This window comes from Talpa europaea (genome assembly GCF_964194135.1).
Source record: "Talpa europaea genome assembly, chromosome: 9".
Classification (NCBI taxonomy): Eukaryota; Metazoa; Chordata; class Mammalia; order Eulipotyphla; family Talpidae; genus Talpa; species Talpa europaea.
Genome location: NC_140076.1, coordinates 76,531,928 through 76,553,074, shown reverse-complemented (window position 1 = coordinate 76,553,074; position 21,147 = coordinate 76,531,928). Strand labels below are relative to the sequence as shown.

At 52.4% G+C, this 21,147-nt stretch overlaps 1 protein-coding gene across 7 annotated transcripts; it reads right to left on the bottom strand.

Moving 5' to 3' along the window:
* Window positions 1-8,361: 8,361 nt before the first annotated feature.
* On the bottom strand, window positions 8,362-20,581 carry MEF2D (myocyte enhancer factor 2D; the record flags this gene model as incomplete). Of its 7 annotated transcripts, none has more annotated exons than XM_084242805.1 (10): window positions 8,362-8,738; window positions 9,183-9,411; window positions 12,699-12,828; window positions 14,076-14,096; window positions 14,587-14,777; window positions 16,726-16,782; window positions 16,981-17,191; window positions 18,205-18,342; window positions 19,668-19,871; window positions 20,528-20,581. In XM_084242805.1, 10 exons carry the CDS (start codon window positions 20,579-20,581, stop codon window positions 8,423-8,425), a joined length of 1,551 nt encoding a protein of 516 aa, XP_084098931.1. In that variant the 3' UTR covers window positions 8,362-8,422. The 7 variants fall into 7 exon arrangements, with proteins under 7 accessions (XP_084098931.1, XP_084098932.1, XP_084098933.1 ...); XM_084242806.1 differs by lacking the exon at window positions 18,205-18,342 and adding an exon at window positions 18,019-18,153; XM_084242807.1 differs by lacking the exon at window positions 14,076-14,096.
* Window positions 20,582-21,147: the final 566 nt, after the last annotated feature.

Sequence of the window (21,147 nt, the reverse complement as noted above, 5' to 3'; positions counted from 1 at the left end):
TAAAGATTCATTTATTTATTTATACAAGCACTGGGTACAGTCAGAACCGCGGGAGGGCGAGAGAATTCACCAGAGCCAGAGCGGGGAGCAGAGCAGGCAGAAGGACCAAAGCACACTGCTGAGGGGAGCAGCGGGCGGCAGGAGAGGTCTGCGCGCCATGCGGGACCCTCCTCTGGTGGCCGGGGAGCAGCCGGGGCTCGAACTGGCACCGCAGAGGCTGCGGGCAGCTTCGCAACCCAGCGCTCAACCGCTGCGCCACCGGGGAGGCCCAAACACCACTATCTTAACTGTACCTTTGGATGCTCTATATTTTTTTAAAGATTTATTTATTTATACATACAAGAACTGGGGTACAGGCCAGAGGTATGGGAGGTGAGAGGATTCACCAGAGACAGAGTGGGGAGCAGAAAGGCAGACTGACTGAAATACACTGCTGAGGGGAGCAGCGGGTGAGATAGGAGAGGTCTGCTGCCCCATGTGGATCACCTCCCTGGGTAGGGATCAAACTCGTGCAGCAATGGTTGCGGATAGCTTCATAGGTTGCATCTTAACCCCTCGTGCCACCAGGGAGGCCCAGGGATGCTCTACGTTAAGTCTGTTCTTGCCTGGTGCCCGGCCTTCCTACATGTTCCTTTGAGTTCCCATGTCATGAAGACAACTTCTTTACTAGTAACCAACACCATGAATGACTTCCCTCTTGAGAAAAATTCTCCCTACCCACAGAATGACCTCACTCTGCTGGTCTGAATAAGATAACCATCTATCACTATCACACGACTTCCATCTTCACCTCCACTTTGATTCACTTACAGTGCAACTCCTCTCCTCTGGGCACACCTGGTCAGCCTGGCCTGGAGTCACAGCAGCGCCACCCAGTCAGTGATCCAAGTGTGAGTGTGGGAGTCATCGGCCCTCCTCCCTTTCCTTCCTCCTCTATCCTCAAAGGACAGCTTCCAAGGCCTGTATGCTACCTCTTTGATGTCCACTAACTTTATCCTCTCACTTGTAAAGAATTGTGGCCCCTAACTGGGTTTCAATTCTGCATTCCTTCCAAGGGTTCTTTCAGCATTACTGTCAGAGGGAGCTCCTACTGGCAAGGAACTTTCTGAAATGCAAATCTGATCAAGACCCTCCTCTACTTAAAATCCTTTTATAAACATCTTCAGAATAAAGTCCAAATTACGGTAATCAAGGTCCTTTACAACAAAGCTTCTGCCTACCTTAATTGGTCTGCTCTTCATTGACCTGTACCACAGTACTGGATTTCCTGGGTGCAACATTCTCTCTCCATACCTTAATGCTAATCCTGCTATGATATGCTTTCTTTGCCCTCATTTGCTGGAAACCTTACATGCCTCAAAATCCAACTCAAACACCTCCTCTAAGAAGCCTTCCCTGATCTCTACCAGCTTGGATTTGGGCATGCCTCACATTTGGTGCCAGAGACCACTCATATGCTTCCTATGTGCCATCTCAGACTGCTGGTGTTAGTTGTTGATCCCCTTGTCTCTTGTTCCCACTAAACTAAGGGTTGTGAGAGGCAGGAGTTAAGTGGTTCCTCTGTATCCTCAGTGCCTAACCGAGGTTTTCACACAGAGTGGCACTTAATACATGCTGGCTGCATTTCAGGCAGAAGGCTAGCATGAGCAAAGATGCAAAAGGTCTGTCAAGGAATGGAGTGGGCTGTCTGGTCCTCGGAGTCCAAGGGATGTGCAGCTGGGATGTGGGGACTAAGCCTCGAAAAGAGACTATTGATTCTTTGAAGGTCCTGGGAGCCAACAGGAGCCTGGGACTCCAGACTATATATGGAGGGCAGTGGAGAGCCCTTAGAGGAACAGAGCTGTAGAGATGGGGAGGAAGGGCTAGAGAAAGGGGGCTGAGGAATTGAAGACCGGTGGCTTTTCATCTCCTGAAATGGCAGCACAAGGAAATGACTACCTAGGGCTGTACAGCTGTTAAGTGGCAGAACTAGGAGCCGAACTAGTTCTGATCTATGCCCAGTGCAGAGATTTCTGTACCACGCTACAGGGGTATCAGAAGATGGAGATTCAAGGTTGCCTGACCCATCCATCAGAGGATAGGTTGTATTAAAGGTGTGATACTAAAATCTCAGTGGCTTAACACACTTCTTTTTTCTTTTTTAAATATTTATTTTATTATGCATACAAGAACTGGGGTACAGGCCAGAGGTGTGGGGGGTGAGAGGATTCACCAGAGACAGAGTAGGGAACAGAACAGGCGAATTTGACTGAAATACACTGCTGAAGAGAGCAGCGGGTGAGTGAGGAGAGGTCTGCTGCACCATGGGGGTAGCTCCCTGGCCAGGGATCGAACTCATATGGCAGTGGTTGCGGATAGCTTCATAGGTTGCGGCTTAACCCCTGTGCCACCAGGGAGGCCCCTTAACACACTTATTTTCTATTCACATGAAGCCCAGCATGGGGCTGGACAACATGTAAATGGAATTTAGCAATCCAGGCTGCTCAAATGTGCTTCCACAACTCCCACCCAGAAGAGTACTTGGAGAGTCACGAGTCAGTTTCATCTTGCAAGTGACCCACATTACTTCCCATTCCAGTCCTCTGGCCAGAACTAGTCCAATGACCCCTCTCGACTACATAGGAAGTGGGAAATAGTCTTCTGCGTGTCCGGGAAATAATTGTGGACAATACTAAGACCCACCTAGGATATCAGGGGGCAATGCTTAGGAAGGAGGGGCAGAGATGAGATGTACAAAGAACAAAAGTTTTATCCAGGATTTGGGTATTAGGTCCAGACTGTTCCAGTGACCTCATGGCCATGGGTGAGCTGGAGTATACATGGAACCAGTGGGTTCTCATCTCTGGTGATGTCTGAGGAAGCCTGAAAACTCTAAGGACAGACAGGAGGCTCCTAAACAGCTATTGGTGGGAGGCCTCAGTTCTCTGCCATGTGGGCCTCCCAACAGAGCTGCCTCAGTGTCCCACCACATGACCTCTGGCTCCCCCAGAGCAAAGGATGAGAGAGAGGGGTAAGGAAAGAGACAGAGACAGGTAGAAGTTATAACCGAGGCTCAGAAGTCACATACCATGACTTCTGCTGTCCTGTATTGGTCACACATACCAACCGTGTCTCAGTGTGACAGAGGATTGCAAAAGGCCCTGAGTATCAAGTTGATGTAACTGGAGGCCATCTTGGAAGCTGTAGCTATCACAGGTGACCAGCAGGGGAACCTCATCTGGAGGGTAAGGTCTCCTTAACCCCTTCCTGCTCAGCTCCTTCTTTGTTTCTGCTTTGGCAGAGGAGGAGGTTAGATGAAGTCTGCAGTGACCCTGGGAGAGGCAGGGCCAGCACAAGTCACCCAGGGCATAAAGATATCTGTGACTTGCCTGAATCCCGTATGCTCTTGCAGCAGCCAAAGCATGTGGTGTTGGAGCATTTGTAGGCCTGTCTCCACTGTATATGGGCCTCTCACACTCTGGCTCTGCAGCACCTACCCTGGGCCTGGTATGGGAGTGACCAAACCCGACAGCAGTGAGTCAAGTCTTTTGTAGGTCTCTCCACCACCTGAGTCTGCCCCTCAGCATAGCTATACTGCATGTGGAGAGAGGAGGAAGAGCCACTGCTGAAAGGCACCGTGTGTGTGTGTGTGTGTGTGTGTGTGTGTGTGTGTGTAGGGGGGGTCCTTTGGAATGTGAGAGGAAGGGCGAGGCTCAATCCCCCACCAGGAGCTAATCCCACACGGTGCAGCAGATCTCTCCTGTCTCACCCACAGCTCCTCTCAGAAGTGTATTTCAGTAGATCCACCTGTTCTGTTCCCCACTGCCTCTGGTGAATCCTCTCAACCCCTGCACCTCTGGCCTTCATGCCAGCTCTTGTATGCATAAATAAATAAAAATAAAATCTTAAACAAAAAGAAAAAGAGACGGAAAGGCAGTGACCCCGCTGAGTGAACACTGGGACCACGAGGTGGATCCATCTGCACCGACAGTGCCCACAACCTGGGAACACCTGCTTCCTCAGACCAGTTTCCAGTAGAGCCCTGCTGCTCCCCTGCTGCCATCATCCCATTTTTAGCCAGACCTCTGGTGGTATTGGTTTTTCTAGTGCCCCAAGATTCCCTCTATGGGCCTAACCGGATAGCCCTTCTGGGTGATGAGGCTGCATTTGCTTCTGACAGAGCACCTGAAGAAATCCTCACCTGAAGCTCTTGCCCCATAGGCTACCTGGCTCTTCTATGGCTTCCCACCTGGAGAGGTCATGTCCTTCCTTCCCCTTCTGAGCTATATCGATCGCACCAAAGAAACCACAACCCAAGCCAAAGTATCAGAAACGTGTATTCTTTTTTTTTTTTAATAGTAAACCTCTTTACAACAAATATAGTGAAAGAGTTTTCAAACAAAACTCATAAGAATCTCGAGGACTTTTTGTCTGTTCTTATTGTGTAGAATACTAAGAAAGCATCACCATACAGCACGAAAAGAAATATCGAAAACAAATCAACAGCCACACACTTGGACTCGCCCTGCCCAGGACCCAGGAGGAGCCCCAGGAGTGTGGGTGATTGTCGGGTTTGGGGGTGGGACACCTCCATGGCCTGTCCCCCCTTTACTCTCCCCCCACCCCCACCTGAAAGGGGAAATGGAGAAGACAGAGAGAATCCAGATTCTCCATATAACATTCTAGCCCCCCTCCCCCCATACAAATCCCATTCCTTCTACCAAGTGCTTAGGGGTGGCAGGAGATGGCAGAGGGGAGACGAGGAGTTCCCAGGCTCCATGTCTCCTCCCCTCTATGAAAGCCTAAACTCACCCCCACCCCACCCCACCCCAGGGGATTCCAAAGAGTCAGTTAAAAATATATAGATATAGATATTTCTAGATACACTTTTACATCATTTCTGTCTCTCCAAACAAATAAATAATCAGCAAGAGAAGGTGCATTACTTCCTTCCTGTCCAAGGTGGGGAGGGCTGGGTAAGGGTCAGGGGTCAGTCTCGCTGCATTGAGTGCACTGATGGGGGTAGGGGAAATGGTGTGTTCCTTTGCAGTGGGGGGAGGTCCTCTTGCCCACTGTCCCTGAAAGCCGTGGGAAACCTGGGGAGGGGAGGAGGAGCATTGGATGACTCCAGTGATTACTTTGGCAAGTGCCCAGTTCTTCGGAGGAAGGAGTGGGTGGAGGCAAATTTGGCTTGTGAGAGAAAGAAGAAATGAACTCCCCACTTGAGGTCTGGGTTCCCAGGGACCCATTTATCTGGCTGGCCAGGAGCCCCAACCTCCAGGAGAAACCTTGGGATACTGAATTGCAGAAATGTCACATATTCATTCACAGACCACTCCCCTGCCCCCGGGAATAAAGAAAGGACACACACATCCACACGTGGAAATCAAAAGCCAGGTTTGCCATTACAAGGCAGAGGGCAAAACTGGTGAATATTGCACCGTGAACTGCAGGGGCCCTCACCCCCACCTCGTGTTTAATGGTGGCCACTCCCAGTCTAAAAAGGTGGGCAGATGGATGGCGGTAATAGCCTGAGAAGGGAAGGCCAGTCATTCCATGTTTATTGAGCACCTATCATTCACCCATTCAGCATTTACTGCGTGTCAGTTGTGTGCCAGGCACTGGCAAGGGATGCATGCATGCAAAGACCGTACTGTGGCTTCCTTTAAGGCCCTGATCAAGTCTCATAGGTTCCTGAAACTCCCCTAGGAAACTGCAGGAGAGGTGGGAGGACCAACATACGTATGCCCAGTCAGCAGGTGAGGGTATCTGTGAGGAAGGACCACTGCCCTAGCAGGCGAAAAAGCTTCAGGGAAGAACAACTTGAGTTTCAAGCCTAAAGCAGGACTGGGGTTAGGGAAAAGGCTACGCTGGGGAAGGGAGCTGTGTGTAAGGGTGAGGGGGGCTGGGAGGATCCTTATGCGAAGAGCCCCAAAGAGGTAGGGCTATAGGGAGAAGTAACGAGGGCCAAGTGCCAGACCCCCCTAATTGTGGTACAAACATATTGGAGCTGAATGACAACTGATGAAGTAGCAGAAAGGAAAAGAGGGTGGGGCTCATGAAGGTCACAGAGCTGGAAGCCAGGACTATATGGCCGCAGCAGCCACCTGTCCCTCATGTGCACAAGCGCGCGCACACATACCCCCACACATACCGCACAGCTCATTCACACAGGTTCATCTAGATGCCCAGCCAGGCTCAGAGACACACCGCGGCACACCCATGCAACCACACACATACACATAAATTCAAAGGTATACTTGGACACATGAACACCAGATGCCTTCACGAACGCACTCAGAGACACACATGTGGTCACATGCACTCCTCTGTTTCTGGTTCCTTCCCTGCGTCAAGTGCTGAAATACTGCAAGTGGCTGGGTCATAGAGGTCGGCACCGACAGTCAGCTATCACAAAACCGGGCCTTGTCTAACTCTATTTTCCCACAGGGAGGAAACCCCAAGGGAGTGCTGACCCCATGGGCAGAGGCGCTGGGCTTACGTGAAGGAGTGGTGGAGACCCCTGTCTGCTCCGGGCCTGGCCCCTCAGGGCAGGGGTGGTGGTGGTGGAGAGCAGGATAGGGGCCTGCCAACTCTGGTTTGATCTGTGATCCATCCGAGGTCTCAGGACCCCATGATTCGGCCACCCCACTTGGAAGGCAGCAGAGAGGGGCAGACTCAGGGGAGGGGAGCAAGAACAACAGCAGAAGAATCTTGTCTGTACAGTACGGGCCGTTTGAGTCATTATTATTACAATATACTTTGACAAAAATAGAATCTCATTTCATATCAATACAACAACAACAACAAAAAAAAAACAGTTTCCTGGACTGTTACACTGCTAACGTTTTCCAAAGGTTGCTATTTACAATTACAGTAGCCAAGAGGGAAGGTGGGATGCGGCCTAGGGTGGTGGGACAGGAGGTAGCGAGACAATGAGGGCGCCAAGAGCAGAGAGGTGGGTCAGGGGTGGAAGGAGCTTGGAGGAGGGCTAGAGAGAGGGGCCAGGAGGGATGAAGAGAGGCAGGCCTCCTGCAGCCCTCTTCCATCCTGCCCCTTCTCCCACCCACGTCTGCTCTCTGGGGACGTGTGCGTGCAAGGAAGAGGACACCCCCTCACTCACACTTGCCCCTGGATGAAAGGTACGGTCCTCAGGCACCCAGGGGCCCAGGGCGTCTCCTGTTAAGCCACCTCACTAGAGTTCCTCTCCCCAATTTTCCCTGTACTGTGCGGCCAGCATTGTAGGGCTGGGGCCAACGGAGGGACCGGGAGCTATTGCACTGTATATCTTATAGGAAACGCTGGGGAAGGGAGGGACCCCACTTACCCCTTGCCCCAGCCCTCTGCCCTCCTCAGCCCTTTCCTCATGGCTCTGTCTTTCTTCCCAAATGTGCTTCAGGAGCCTCCATCCCACACCCTCCCCATCCCAGTCTCAGATTCCCAGGCAGTCTTCCCAGCCCCAACGCCTGGCCTGCACCTCCACACCTTGAGGGTGCAGTTCACACAAGAATCAGCGAGTGTGTGTTGTGTGTCTGCAGGGCCACTGGTGCCCAGACTTGGGTATTCTGCCCCATATGCCTGTGGCCACAGGAACAGCTCAGAAGCAGAGATCCTTTGCAGGACCTTAGCCTCACCTTCCCCCTGAAACACGAACCCATCTATCAAGCTGACTGTGGGGTTTCAGTCTATTGTAAGGGGTTTTGTTGTTTGGTAATTTTTTTTGGTTATTTCCCTCTATCTGGGGGATGGGGTGGGAGGGCTCCGCATGCAGGGCTCCGCACCTGTCCCTTCCCAAAGGCCTATCGGACCCCACCCCCTCCTGCAGCATATGTGTACAACGTGCAAAGTGTCCCCCCCTTCCCGCAAAAAAAAGCTCCCCCCGGCCAGTGAAAATGGTGGGGGGGGGCAGAAAGAGGGGACGGAAGCATCCCCTCTCCAAAGCGAGAATCCAAATTAAAAAAAATATAATAATAATAATAATATAATAATAATTATACACAAATGTAACCGTCAACAGGACACGGAGCACAAGAAAGGAAGTGGGGGTCGAGCGGGAAGAGGCCAGGACAGGGAGGGGTGGGCGGTGAGATTGTCAACTCTTCATCAGGGAGGCTGAGAGGAGGGGAGTGGGAATCGTCACTTTAATGTCTGTGAAGAGAGGAGATGGAGAAGGGGGTATGAGGGGGGGCCCAGGCTATGGGGTATGCACCCCCACTCCCATCTCCCCATAGGGCCAGGACTCTGGCAGCAGGGCCAGCTCTGAGGGGGGAGTCATCGGGCAAGACTGATGCTGGAGGGAGGGGGCAAAAGGGCGTGGGTGCTGATCCAGAGGGCTGATGGAGGGCTAGCTGGCCACAAGGCCTCTGAGGTGGGAGATAAGACAGGCTGGGGCACAGGGGGCAGTCCCTGGGTGCAGCAGACACTGGCAGACAAGAAGGTGATGCTACAGTACCCAGGTATCCAGCCGCATCCTCTTCACAGCTGAGCCCTCAGCCTCGGGCTCTGGGGCTGGACGCAGCAGGCCCAGTGTGGGCCCGAAGTCCCCCCGTCCGTCATCCCGGTCCCCTGTCTCATAGGAGCCTCCAGCAGGGCTGCTGAGACCATCGCCAGGTTCAGGACGGGTAGCTGGGAACACAGCTGGAGGGGGAGGCGCAGGACTGCGCTCCCGGCTTGGGGACACCGGTTCCGACTTGATGCTGATGTGGGGGTGGGTGGTGACCGTGAGGGCAGCACCTACATGGGGCAGGGGGCTGCCCGGGCTGGAGAACAGTGATGTGGATGGGGCACAGGCAGCAGAAACAAAAGAGGTAAAGAGAAAAATTGATGAGAGGTCACAAGACAGACAGTGAGAAAGGACAGAGAATAAGAAGATGAAGGCGGGGTCAGGAGCAGGTAATAGACAAGTGGATGGAGACAGAGACCAGAGGAGAGAGGGTGAAGTGGTGGGAAAAGAAGGGAAATAAATACATTAGTTCTCTTTCTATACCACGCCATCTTCTGCAGTCTGGGGGGGGACCCCACCCAGGGGCGGGCTGGGGAAGGGCTCAGGGTGGTCTCCCAGTCCTGTAAAGGGATGCCACTTAGTGCCTGACATACTATCCACTAACGACAACCTCAGTGGGAACCCAGTTCTCAAGAGGACCCTCTTCCCACCCCTCAACTCTCCCTTCCCAAACACTCAGATGGAACCCCCCAGGACTCACATTAGGTTGCTGAGAGACACGGGGACCAGGTGGGGCTGCTGCTGAGGTGGCTGTTGCGGCTGCTGGGGTGGCTGGGGCTGCGGCTGCGGCTGGGGCTGTGGAGGCTGCGGCTGTGGTGGCTGCTGGGGCTGTTGCGGCTGTTGCCAGGCGGTGACGTTGCCTAGCGACAGCCCCCCAGGCGAACTGAAGGCTGGTAAGGAGGAGAGCTCTGCGCTGGTCAACTGGTAATCTGCATGGGGTGGGGAAACAGAGGACTGAGGCTCCCAAGGGGGAGTCTCCAGGAGGGCCTGGGAAATGGGGGGTTGTTAATGACAGATGTGAATAATTAAATAAACTCATACAAATTCAGTGAAGATGGCACTCAGAGTTAAGAAATGCAAATCGTAATAAGTATGAGGTGCTGTTAAATAGGATGAAAAGAGGTTTTTTTTAAAAATAGTATTTAATTTTTTTTTTTAACCGCATGTAGTAAATGTCAATTTAAGAAAAGAAAGGGAAAAAAGTTAAGTGGGAAAGGTCTAATATATGTCTAACTGTTATCTCTCCAACTGCAAAGTCTTCAAGTGCCTTTTTGGGATGGGGGGAGCAATGAATGAATGTCACACCAGGAACAAATTGCCGTGACGATCATCTCATCGAGTCTCCTAGACTGTCAACACGTAAACTAAGTGGCAGCAAGGGCTGAAGCCGCTGCACCCATGCACACACACAGAGGACACATATGTGCCACCCTGAAGGGCCTGTGGGAGCAAGGGGGCTGTTGGGAAACACTCCTGCCACACTCTGGCAGAGCTCCGGGAGGTGGTACTCATTATTTCCTAAGAATTCTGTCTTAATGAAGAAACTGTGATGTACATGCTGCCAGAACAAACAGAACTATGAAACCTTTCACGATTCACATGGCACTGCTATGTTTCAGGCTGCATCCTGTTTGGGACAGTTTAGAAAATGTCTTCCCTGAGGAATTCAGTGGCGGGAGGGCATGTTGTCATGGGGGAAGCACATCCCTGTCATCTCACTACACACCACCACACTCACTGCCGGGACTGTCACCCCAGCCCCTGCCATAGAACAGTAAGGTTAAGGGCAGAGTGTGAGGTCAAGCTTCCTGGCCACCTCCACTTAGAGGTCATGTGACCTTGGGCGAGTTATTTACTCTCTGTCTATAAACAATGCTGCCTGCATCATACAGCTGTTGTGAGGACAAACTGAGTTAACACACATGAAGCATGTAGAATGGAGTCGGGAGAACTCATCAGATTTACCTGTTATTATTACTTTACAAATGAGACAACTACAGTCTCAAGTTTGCCCAGATCAGAGAGAAAGCCAAGGGAGAGGTAAGACAAGACTCCAGGACTCTATGTTAACCTTAAATCTCACCCTAGATGTGGCCCATGCTTGCCTCTGGACTCACAACAACAATTAGTCAGGAGCTTTGAATGTTTTATTTAAAAAGCAGATTAAGGGCAGAAAGGGGCATATAGGGCCAACTATTTCCAACACTCACTTTATAAGCAGGGGAGCCAAATCTCAGAAAATACACTGAACTTGCCCAGTGTCCGTGAGAGTGAGTGGTAGCTCCAAGCCTGGTCCCCTACCTTTCTAACACAGCCCAGCCTTATCTACAAAAGGTTTGGCTCTCTGGGCCCAGGACCAGCATACCCACAGACCACCGGGCAGTCCATTTGGTCTGCTCCTAGAACAATCAGTCATCTCTGCAGCCAATGTCAACAAGGGGCCAGGATGGTCCCTCACCCAAGACATCACCACGGCCTGATCACCCCTAGCCGGAACCTGAATCAGGGCCAAGGACTGTAAACTGTGAACAATCAGACAGCAATGTGTTCGCCAGGGTTTTGTTTATATACCTTTGGTACCTGAAAACACCCGTTGTTTCATCAGATGTCTGCTTCACTCCTCCCACAGCAAGAGGAATTGGAGCCCCTGTTTCTGAGGATGTGAGAAAGCCCACATACTTCCTAGCAAGCCTCCAAGGGCAGGGCCAGATCAGAATCTGCTTCACAATGGATTGACAAAGTTGAATGCCTGGCCTTGAGGAGCACCTGTCCTGCACTCACTGACACCAATAACTTCCTTACTTCTTCACTAAGACTGGCTAGCACCCGAGAAGATGGCAGAAAACCACCACAGGACTCTCAAATAAACAACAGCCCCAAGAGGTAGTTCTGTGTTATCCTCTGTCAAGCACCCACCGGCCCTCACCGCACTGGCTTTTTTAGGCAGGTCCCAGATCCCTGGGTGGCAAGACTGGAAGTGCCTCAGAGACTTCCTGCATTCACAGCTCAAACAAACAAGACTGGGCCCAGAGGTGTGGCCACCTAAAACACCTAAAGTGGCTCAAGGACATCATAATGTGGGAGTGGGTAGACTCAAGGCAGCACACACAGGTGCCAAGGGGGTTTGATGACGTCTGAGAGATCAAATCTGGACAGCCATCCCGCAGAGCCTGCCCCCCTCATCAGGAGACGGTTCCTTGGGGATTTCCTATGCACAGGGCTGGGTTTTGATTTTTTACACATGGGGAAGAGGTGGGATTCTGTAGGTACCGATACTGGTGCCTGGGACCCGACATGGTTTGACTCTCTGAAATAGGAGCTGGGGGAGAAAGGTGGAGTCTTTTGGTCGTCTGATCTTATCCACTCAAGAGAGAACCTGGGGAATGGCAGAGGTCTCTTCAGCTGGGAGTAGATCAACTTCCCCAGACACAGAAAGACTGACATAGGAGACAGGATATTCCCCACTGGGAAATCCTGACAGAGAGTCCAGGCAAGGACGGTTGAGAGGGTCACAGACTGTTCCCAGGAGGCTATGAGCGGGTGATACAAGTCAGGACAACCTTGAAGACCCAGGAAAAGTCTGGGCACTGGGTGTCCTGTCTGAATTCTTCTACCCAGAGATGCAGACTTCATCAGTCTCAATCCTTCCCCCTCCCTCCCCCTGCAAAATCAGGGTTGCCTCCTCCTTCCCCTGATCCTGTACTTAGCTTCCCCAGGAAGCTGGGGTAAATCTTCCTGACCTTCCTTCCTCTTTGGCCTCCTCGGCCTCTTCCTCCAGGAAGTCCTGCTGAACTGACCATAGTCTCCTCCCCATGACTGGCCTGAATCATCTGCTCAGCCCAAAGGCTACTTCTCAGATGGGAGGTTCCCTAAGGACAAAGCCTCCCTTCTCTCTTAGGTTCTACACTCAAAATCAAGGACATAAAATTAAATTCAGAAAAAACAACAAATAATGTTTCAGCATAAGTGTATCTTTAGGACATACTTTAGCAGAAGAATGTTTTGAGACACACTAAAAATTATCCATCAGTTTTTATCTGAAGTAAGTTAACATTCCATATTTATTTGCTAAGTCTGGCAATCATAACTAGGTGGGGGTTCCTCAAGATCATCGACCTTCCTCAAGTGGGGGTCTCCTCCAAGGATTATCTCATGTTCTCTCTCTGGGCTCTCCCCTGCCCCCAAACAGTCACCTTTAGGTCCTACCAATACTCACCTGTGTTGTAGGCAGTGGGCATGGAAGAAAAGGGGAGGCCCTGGCTGAGTAAACTTGGTGTTGCCACGGAAACCACTGGGGTGGTGAGTGAGTGGGTAGACTGGGAGACCCCAAGGCGCTGGGCATTGTTCTGCAGGAGAAATTATCTGTTAAGATGTAGCAGATGGATGGACTGCTTTGTCCTGGCCCCTCCCCTCCATCCCAAGTTCACGCTGGGATTCCTGAATTCCCAGGCCCAAGGGGATATCTCGGCATAGAGGCTGCATTATACAAACACATGTTCATGCTTTTCACAGAGACACTGAGATCTATGAGAACACGTACACACAGATTCATTCCCACCTACATGTATGCAGAAGATGGCATATACACCAGCCTAGGGGCCCCCACTCCAACAGGGGTCCCCAGTCCCCTAGAGAAGCTGGTGAGAGGGAGAGACACTTCTGGCACATCCCTCTGCAGCCTGCTCTCCATCCATCACACTGCAGCACACGCCCTGGGAGCAGTGTGCTGGCATCTGTGAGGGGAATGCGGGGCCCGGCGTGGCGTGTGCCTGCGTGTATGCACACACGTGTGTGGGGCTGTCAGCTCCATCTGCCGCTGAGTCACTTGTTTATTCCAACTCCACGCTGGGGCCGAAACTGCCGCCGTGTTGGCCGCCAAAGCGTGCCTGCCTTTTTCAGCCTCTCTGGCCTTCCGTCAGGGAGTTGGGGAGGGAGGAGCCCCTGCCCCGCTCCTGGCTGAGGGGGAGTATGTAAGTGTGTATGTGAGAGAGTAAGGCGGTGTATGCCTCAGTGCCGGTGAGACAGGTGGTGTGAGGAGGGAGGGAGAGGGAAGGCGGGGAAGTCCTCCTCCCCCTCCACCCCCATGATTCTGGCCTTGCCTTAGGCCTTAGCTACCCCTGAAAAAGCAACTGTAGTGTCTTTCTGCTTTCTGGCATCCCTCGGAAGGAGGTCTCTGTCCTGAATTCCAAGAACGCTTGGTGGGCTTCAGTGGAATTACAGGGCAAATAAGGTCCAGCCCTGATCTAAGGGCCTCATCAAGATGAAATCTTTGAGGCTCGAGGCCGGTCCCCTCCTCTTGGGTGCGCCTATGTGCTCACACACACATACAAAGAGAATAGGGTGTCTGTCTGAATGCGACATCACATAAGGACATTCATGTACACACAGGCGCACGCACATGCACGTTTAACCCCTCTCCCCCACCCCAGTCACCTCTGTATCCCACTTGGCACTGAGCTAAGATCCTGGCAAACAAACACTACACACACAGGTGAAAGGATGAAGGTACAGATGTACGTCATGCTGGGGACCACAAAGTCATGAACTGCCCCAGAATTCAAAGCTACAGCAAACATGTCACAGTTTCACTTACCAGATCTAAATGGTCCTCAGTCTGGGAGCAGAAATAAAACCAAGGGATGTTCAGTCTCTGGTCTCCCCTCACACCCCTCCCCCAAGGCCAAGCTAGCTCCCCTTTTGCATAGGAACAGGATGGCTCTCCCTGGCCTAGTAGTAGAGTTTTTCATTATCCTAACTCATTTCCGGAAGATGCTACATCCCACTGTCTACCAGTTAGCAAATCCTCACCATCTAATCTCGTCCCTTTGCTACCATGGCAAGTCCATCCTGTTATCCTCCCCTCACAGAACCTTCTCTCCCACTTCTTGCCTCTTTTTACTGTTCTTAAGGTTGGTTTTCCTGTTTTCCAAGCTCTTGTAAGGCCCTCTGGGAACAAAGACTCTATGAAAAGCCAGGCTTCATGATCTCTCTTGGGAAGTCCTGACTGCAGGTTAACCTTCATCTCTCCTGCTGGAGGTCACCTCCAGCCCTTTCCTGACTCTCCCACTGCCCAGGCCTTGCCCCTCGATCCAACACCTACTCACCAAGTGATGCATTAAACCCTTTCCTCCCTGGGAAGTGATGACCCTTAGGTCGGGCTTGCGGCTGGGGGCTCCAAGCTGGGCGCTGTGGGTGGGCGGGGGCGGAGATTTGGCTGGGATGACCTTGTTTAGGCTGTTGCCATTGGCCACGGGGAGAAGGCCAGGGGAAGCCCGAGCACTGACGTAGCCATTCCCTAGAGAAGAGATGAGATGAGGGGGAAGGAAAAAAGCAGACCTACCCTTAGCCATTCACTGTCCCCAAGACAACACTCCTATCACCCAGCCCTTTTCAAAACCATGCACAGGCTTCAAGTGGGCACCAAGTTCTCCAATATTCCCATAAAACCATCTCGTCTTAGTACTAGAGGGAGAATATCCCTTACTTTTGAATCAAAACTATGGGGCTGGCAGTAGGAGCTGACGCTGTGGGAAGAACCAGAAACGGCAATGGCTGCGAAGTGCATCTGCAACCAAGTCTCTCCCCACCTCTTCTCTGGTCTCCATGGACAGGAAGTCCAGCATCGCCCAACCCCACAACTTGGCCCTAATCAGGTTCACAATGACCCAGGATGGAGAAGGGGTACCAGCCTAGAATTTGAGCCTCAGTGAGGATCCTCATCACTAGGGCAAACAAGCTACTCAGACTGCTCCCTTCGGGAATGCTGTGATTTGGATCAGCACACGGCAAGATGCACACAGCTCTGAGGAGCACAAGCCATTCACTGGTGGTAGTGATGCTACTGGCACTGGGGGACTAATAACCAGTCACCACCATAATGAGACTGGTAATAACAAGCATTAATAACTATCTTTTATATTTGTTCCACATGCCACAATCTGCACAGGGCTTTCACACATACATTATCTCATTTAATGCTCACAGTAAGCCTGTAAGACAAACAGGGCGTGTATCATTAGCCCTGTTTAGAAGAGACTGGAGGCCTGGTTGGCAGAGGTGCCATGACTCATCCAGTGTCAAACAGTGGGCTGGAAGCCAAGCTAGAGCTCGTCACTCACTTCTCAAATGCTAGGGTTGAGGGCCCATAAGCATCACTGCTTCCTTAAGGTCTGCAAGCATTTCTCTGTCTCTCTCCTTGGAAAAAAGAGGGTTCACCCATTCCTCCCACTCCTGACCCCAGTATTATGTGGTACCTATGGATAAGCTGGGCATTCTAAAATCCAGAGATGTAGGGGTGCCCAGAGTCAGAAATGTCACCTTGCTCTGTCCCTTGGGAGCACATTTGGGAGTGTGTGTCTGCCTCCATCCCAATTCCCGGATCACTCTGGGAATGGTAGGAATGTCAGGCTGACGTCAATGCTGACATTCGAAGTTACAGTCACCAGCCGGACAGCAACACACGCAGGGGGTGCTTTCAGCTGCCGTGAGTGGGGTGGGGTGGGATGGTGGCCTTTCTTCTGTGGTTCACAGAATGTGCTCACAGTGCACATCTGATGTCTGGATGTTTCCACAAGAGTGAGAGGGTCTGCGTGTGTAAGCACGTGCAAGCCATCGGCAACACCAGGTATTCACATCCTCCAGGTCTCCACTCAATTGGAACAATGAGGATGATCTGCTCCAACTAAAAGCGCTAGTCCATTCTCACAGTTTGCCCAGAATTTCCTGAGCCTACATCTCTGCTGAACATCACACCAATCGCTGCTACACACAAAAAATCTAGGACTTAAAAATCCTTAAACTCTGGGGCCTCCCTGGTAGCGCAGGGGTTAAAGTCAGCACTATCAAGCTATCAGCAGCTGCTGAAGCATGAGTTCCATCCCCCCCATCAGGGAGAGAACCCACATGGCGCAGCATGTCTTGCCCACTGCTCCCCTCAGCAGTGTATTTCATTAGATCCTCCTGTTCTGCCTCCAGTGAATTTCTCAGCCCCCTCAACTGCCCACCGTACCTCTGACTTACACGCCAGTTCTGGTATGCATAAATAAAAGTAAGTCTTTAATAATAAAATAATTTGTTTCCTCACTGTTGAATTAAAAAAAAAAATCTTCAAACTCTACATTCATTTCAGCCCCTGGGATCTTCCTTTCCTCTCATTTGGGTTTTTTCCTGGTCCCTGGTCCCTGGTCCCCTGGGGACGCTGAAGAGCCAGACCCCCCTTCCCCAGGCAGAGGGCAGCTGCTCACCGACAGGGCTGGGGCAGGCTCCATTAGCACTGTTGAGGTCTCCCCCCAGCATGGCCCCTGGAGGAAAAAACCACCATGATGAGATGACAGGTCACTCCCTTCCTTCCAGAGGGAATTCTGGGATCTGAACAGAGGAGGGGTCAATAGTCTTTCCCTTGGAGAAGCCACATAATGGGAGAATAATGTAGAAAATGGGATCCCAAAGTCCCCACTACAACTCATTTCCACCCACCTTCCATCTTCCAGCCCACTCACCTGCACTGGCTGGCCGCTGGGGCAGGCCAGGAGACACACTGTTCCTCTGTAGTGCTGGCTGCTGGGGGGACAGGAGTCGTGGGTCCGTGAGGGATGATGTCACCAAGGAAGGGGTGACCAGGGAGCTGCTGGGATTGCTGAACTGCAGTGAGCTCTGATTGGACACGGGCACCGTGACAGGCATGGCAAAGTTGGGGGCTGGGACAGCTGACTAAATAGAAAATGGAGACGCAGGGTGAGGTGAGGGCAAACCCTTACCCTGGACCCATTTGATGTGGAAGGGCAGGCTGGGTTCTAATCTCTGGGCTGTGCATCCAAGGTCCAGCAGCTCCATTTCTGTGCCCTGGGCCCTCTTGGAGTCCTGCCTGTCACTCCCATGATGGGAGAACATTAGTGAGAATGCTCTGGGAGCCAGTTCTGGCCCAGAAAATGAGAGCAAGGCTCTGATCACTGCAGACAGGACCAGAGACACCTGGAACCATCCTAGTGGAGGCGGGTTAGTCCTCAGCCAGGCAGGACACACAGGGAGCAGGTTAGAGACCCTAAGTATAGGCCCAAACTCACACACATAGCTGTTAAGGCCTGCACTGTGGATCAGGGCACCATGTCACTTGCAACCCACCAGGTCTACTGCAAAGGGCATTCATCCCCACCTCACTGCTTTCCCCTTAGCAGTCCCTGCTTCCCTACAAACACTACTGAGTATCTTGGGCGGGGGCGTCAGTGAAGGCCCAAGGAGACCTCTCCCCCAAAAAGATCTGGATAAAGAGCACACATTCTCTACTTCCCTGTCATCTAAGGATCTCGCTTCATCTACACACTTTTGTTGGTAGAGGGACATTCCAAGCCTCTCCTGGTTATACTCCATACAAGATGAGTCTCAGCAAGGGTCCCAGGTTTATCACAACCAAGGTCAGAGGTTCCTGAGTGATCACCAAAACCCCAGCATGGCTCCGAGCAGAACATCCATCAGGGCCGGGCAGGGCGCGAAGCCACACCATGCACCACAGGGAGGCTTTCCTCCATGCGACTACTCACGGCCAGTCTATAACTCTGCATCATTTTATCAAACTCCTCGTCTATCTTTTTATATTTCTCCTCCGTCTGGGGGGTCAGGGCAAACACCTCGTCCACCTCAGGGCTCTCACATTCCCTGTGCTTCTTGTGCAGCGCCTGGGGGAGGGGCCGGAAGGGGCCGACAGAGAGAGAGTGAGTGGGGCTCACCCCATAGCGCCGGAAGAGCCCGTCCAGCTCCTCGCTGGCGCGCCGGTACTTGTCCTCCAGCAGGGGGCTCTGCTCCAACGAGTCCTCCCCGTCAGGCTCCGGGCTGTCGCAGCCGTTGAAGCCCTTCTTCCTCAGGGTCTGTAACCGTACCACCACCACCACCATCAGCAGGGATGAGGATCCTCCCCCATCTACCTCAGGAGTTCCTTTTAGCCCTTCCCTAAGACCCCCACACTTTCCCCAGTCCCTCCCTCACTGTCACCCTCCCCTCTGGAGTGGAGGTTATGTGTGAAGAAATGGCTCCTTGGAGAGACATCACCATGGGGGTGGGGGGCTCAGGGAAAGTAGGCCTAACCGGGAAAATGTAAAGCAGAGATGGGTGCTTCCAAGACAACAGAAGGGGTGGGAGCTTCTGGGCAATAGGCTGAGGAGCTGGTGCATCAGGCATTCCCCAGGGGAAGGTGGTCATGCCTGGCTTTGCCCAGCTCAATCCCTGGGGTCAGCTTAGACAAGAGGAGAAAGAGAAACAGAGATGGGGGGGGGGTTAGGGAGGGAAAGGCACACAGCATTTCTCTGCATTTGCTGAGTTGCTACTGCGAACCGCCCCATACTATCTTTGCCCAGAGGTCAACTTTTCCCACACCTGTCCACTGCAGTGATCTGAACAAAGTAGGGATACACCTGGTGGGTCTGGGCTAGACCCCAAAGCTGCCTACTCTGTACTCAAAATATCCTCACAGATGCTTGATTGGTCTTTAAAATAAATGCAAATTTTATATTCTAGTCTAGAGTAAATCTGTTTTCTCTAATACAAAAATAAAAGAATTTATTCCAGATTTTTGAGTTAAAGTCTCACTTCAAGAAGGGAGATGGGATGTGGCTTCCCACACCCCCTTCATAAGCACACGTTTTGTGCCCCAAGGCACAAACACCATGTCTTAAGAAGTGGGAATCAGGATGTCTTAATCAAATCACACAACATTCTTCAAAGCAGTCCTTGGCCCCCCTTCACAAAGGTGGGCACCATAGCTTAAAGAGGCTGCACCACCAGCCCAAGGCCATGTGGCCAGTAAAGGCCAGAGCTCGAGTCCTAAGCCATGTCCTGCAGCAGTTTACCATGTCTGGGCTCTTTGAAAGAGAAAACAGAACCACAGGAACCCACAAAGGGACAGAGACATCGTGACAGAAATGGGAACAAAGAAGGGGCAAAGAAAGAAAAGGGACCAGTGTAAGACAAACCAAAGGGAGCACAGAAAGAATCTGAGAGACGAGCAGTGAGATGTCTGTTGGGCCCGGCAGACATGAAGACAGACTCAGAAAGCAGAATGGGCAGGCCCGCGCGAGAGCTACCTCACTGCCCTCCTTCCACCTCCAGCCAGGGCTGTGTGAGAGGATGTGGGTTTCTGCGTGTGCACAGGTGAGGGGCTAGTGGGCAGGTGTACACACACGTGTGCACGGCCCACCTCGATGATGTCGGCGTTGGTCCGGCTCTCATGCGGTTCGTTGTACTCGGTGTACTTGAGCAGCACCTTGTCCATGTCGGTGCTGGCATACTGGAACAGCTTGTTGGAGTGGTTGAAGATGATGAGTGCGATCTCACAGTCACACAGCACGCTCAGCTCGTAGGCCTTCTTCATCAGTCCGAACTTCCGCTTGGTGAACGTCACCTGCAAGTGGGCAGGTGAGAGGCCAAATCCGGCTCAATCAGGCTTCCGCAGGAGGTCCAGTTGACAGGCAGCTGGACACAGTCCCTCCCTCAGGAGCTCCTATTCCCAAGGTGACTGCCCTGTTTACAGGGGCCCCCAGTGTGGGAAAGGAGAGGCGAACACCTCTCTACCGCACATGGCCAAGAGATATTTCTCTGCGGTAGAGGAGTCAGAGGGACAGCTCCACATCTCTGTGCTGGGGGCTATACAGAGGTCAAGGAAGGAGAACAGAAGGGCTCGCCCTGAGGTAGGAAGACAAGAATTCTCTTGGGAAAGGGAGTGCCTGGGCGTGGCCTGAGGCTTGCTCTAGGTTGGGGCACAGGTCCATCTGGTTGTCTCAGTAGACTAGGCTGGAAGTTCTGGGAGCTGCAGGTAGGTGAGGATCCCTTCCCCTTTCACGGCATCTCCTAGAGCCCCCTTCTTCTGGAAACCCTTCTGGAGTGGTGAGAAGGTCTGCTGCACTATGTGGGTCAGCTCCCTGGAAGGGGATAGAACTCAGGCCTTGGCAGTGATAGTGCTGAGGCTGAGACTTAACTCCCAGGCCACCAGGGAGGATGGATTTTCTAGAGAGAGGTTAGCCTCCTGCCCCCCACTTTCCAGCTCTAGGCCCTCCTGACCTGTCGGTTCCGCTCATCAGTGATTCGCTGGATCTGAATCTTTTTCCTCCCCATCTTCTCTGGGGAATCCTCAGTGCAAGGGAAGGGAGGGGGTCGCTGGGTGGCGGTCTCGGCACACCTTACGCTGTGCTCATGAACTGTCTGGCACCAGCACTCAGTTCATGGTCTGCAGGACAACCTCTGCACAGCCTCCTGAGGGAAGGGGTACAAAAGAACTATCGGCCCTGGCCCTCCTCAGTCCCACTCCCAGGGCACACAGGTCAGGCTCACAATACCCCCAAAGGTCAGTAGCAGCATCTAATCCCATCCTCAAAGTGAGGAGAGGTTAATGACCAGAGGCAATGGCAGGCAACAGGCAGGCACAGGCTGGAAGTCATGCTGGGGGACTAGGACTCTGGGGCAGGGTCTCTCTACACCCTCAGGTTCCAGGTCAGATGGTCTGGAGAGCTCCCAGCTTCTAAGGGGCTAGGTCTTAGAGAATGCCCATTCCCCTTCTTCTCAGAGCCCAACCAGAGAAGACCCCTGGGCTGCCAGCTGCCCCTAGGTCCCATTCTGGGGTCTGGTGGGAGACTGTGACAGTGAAGACCTGCTGAGTCCGTGAATTGGCTCACACAGTGTTC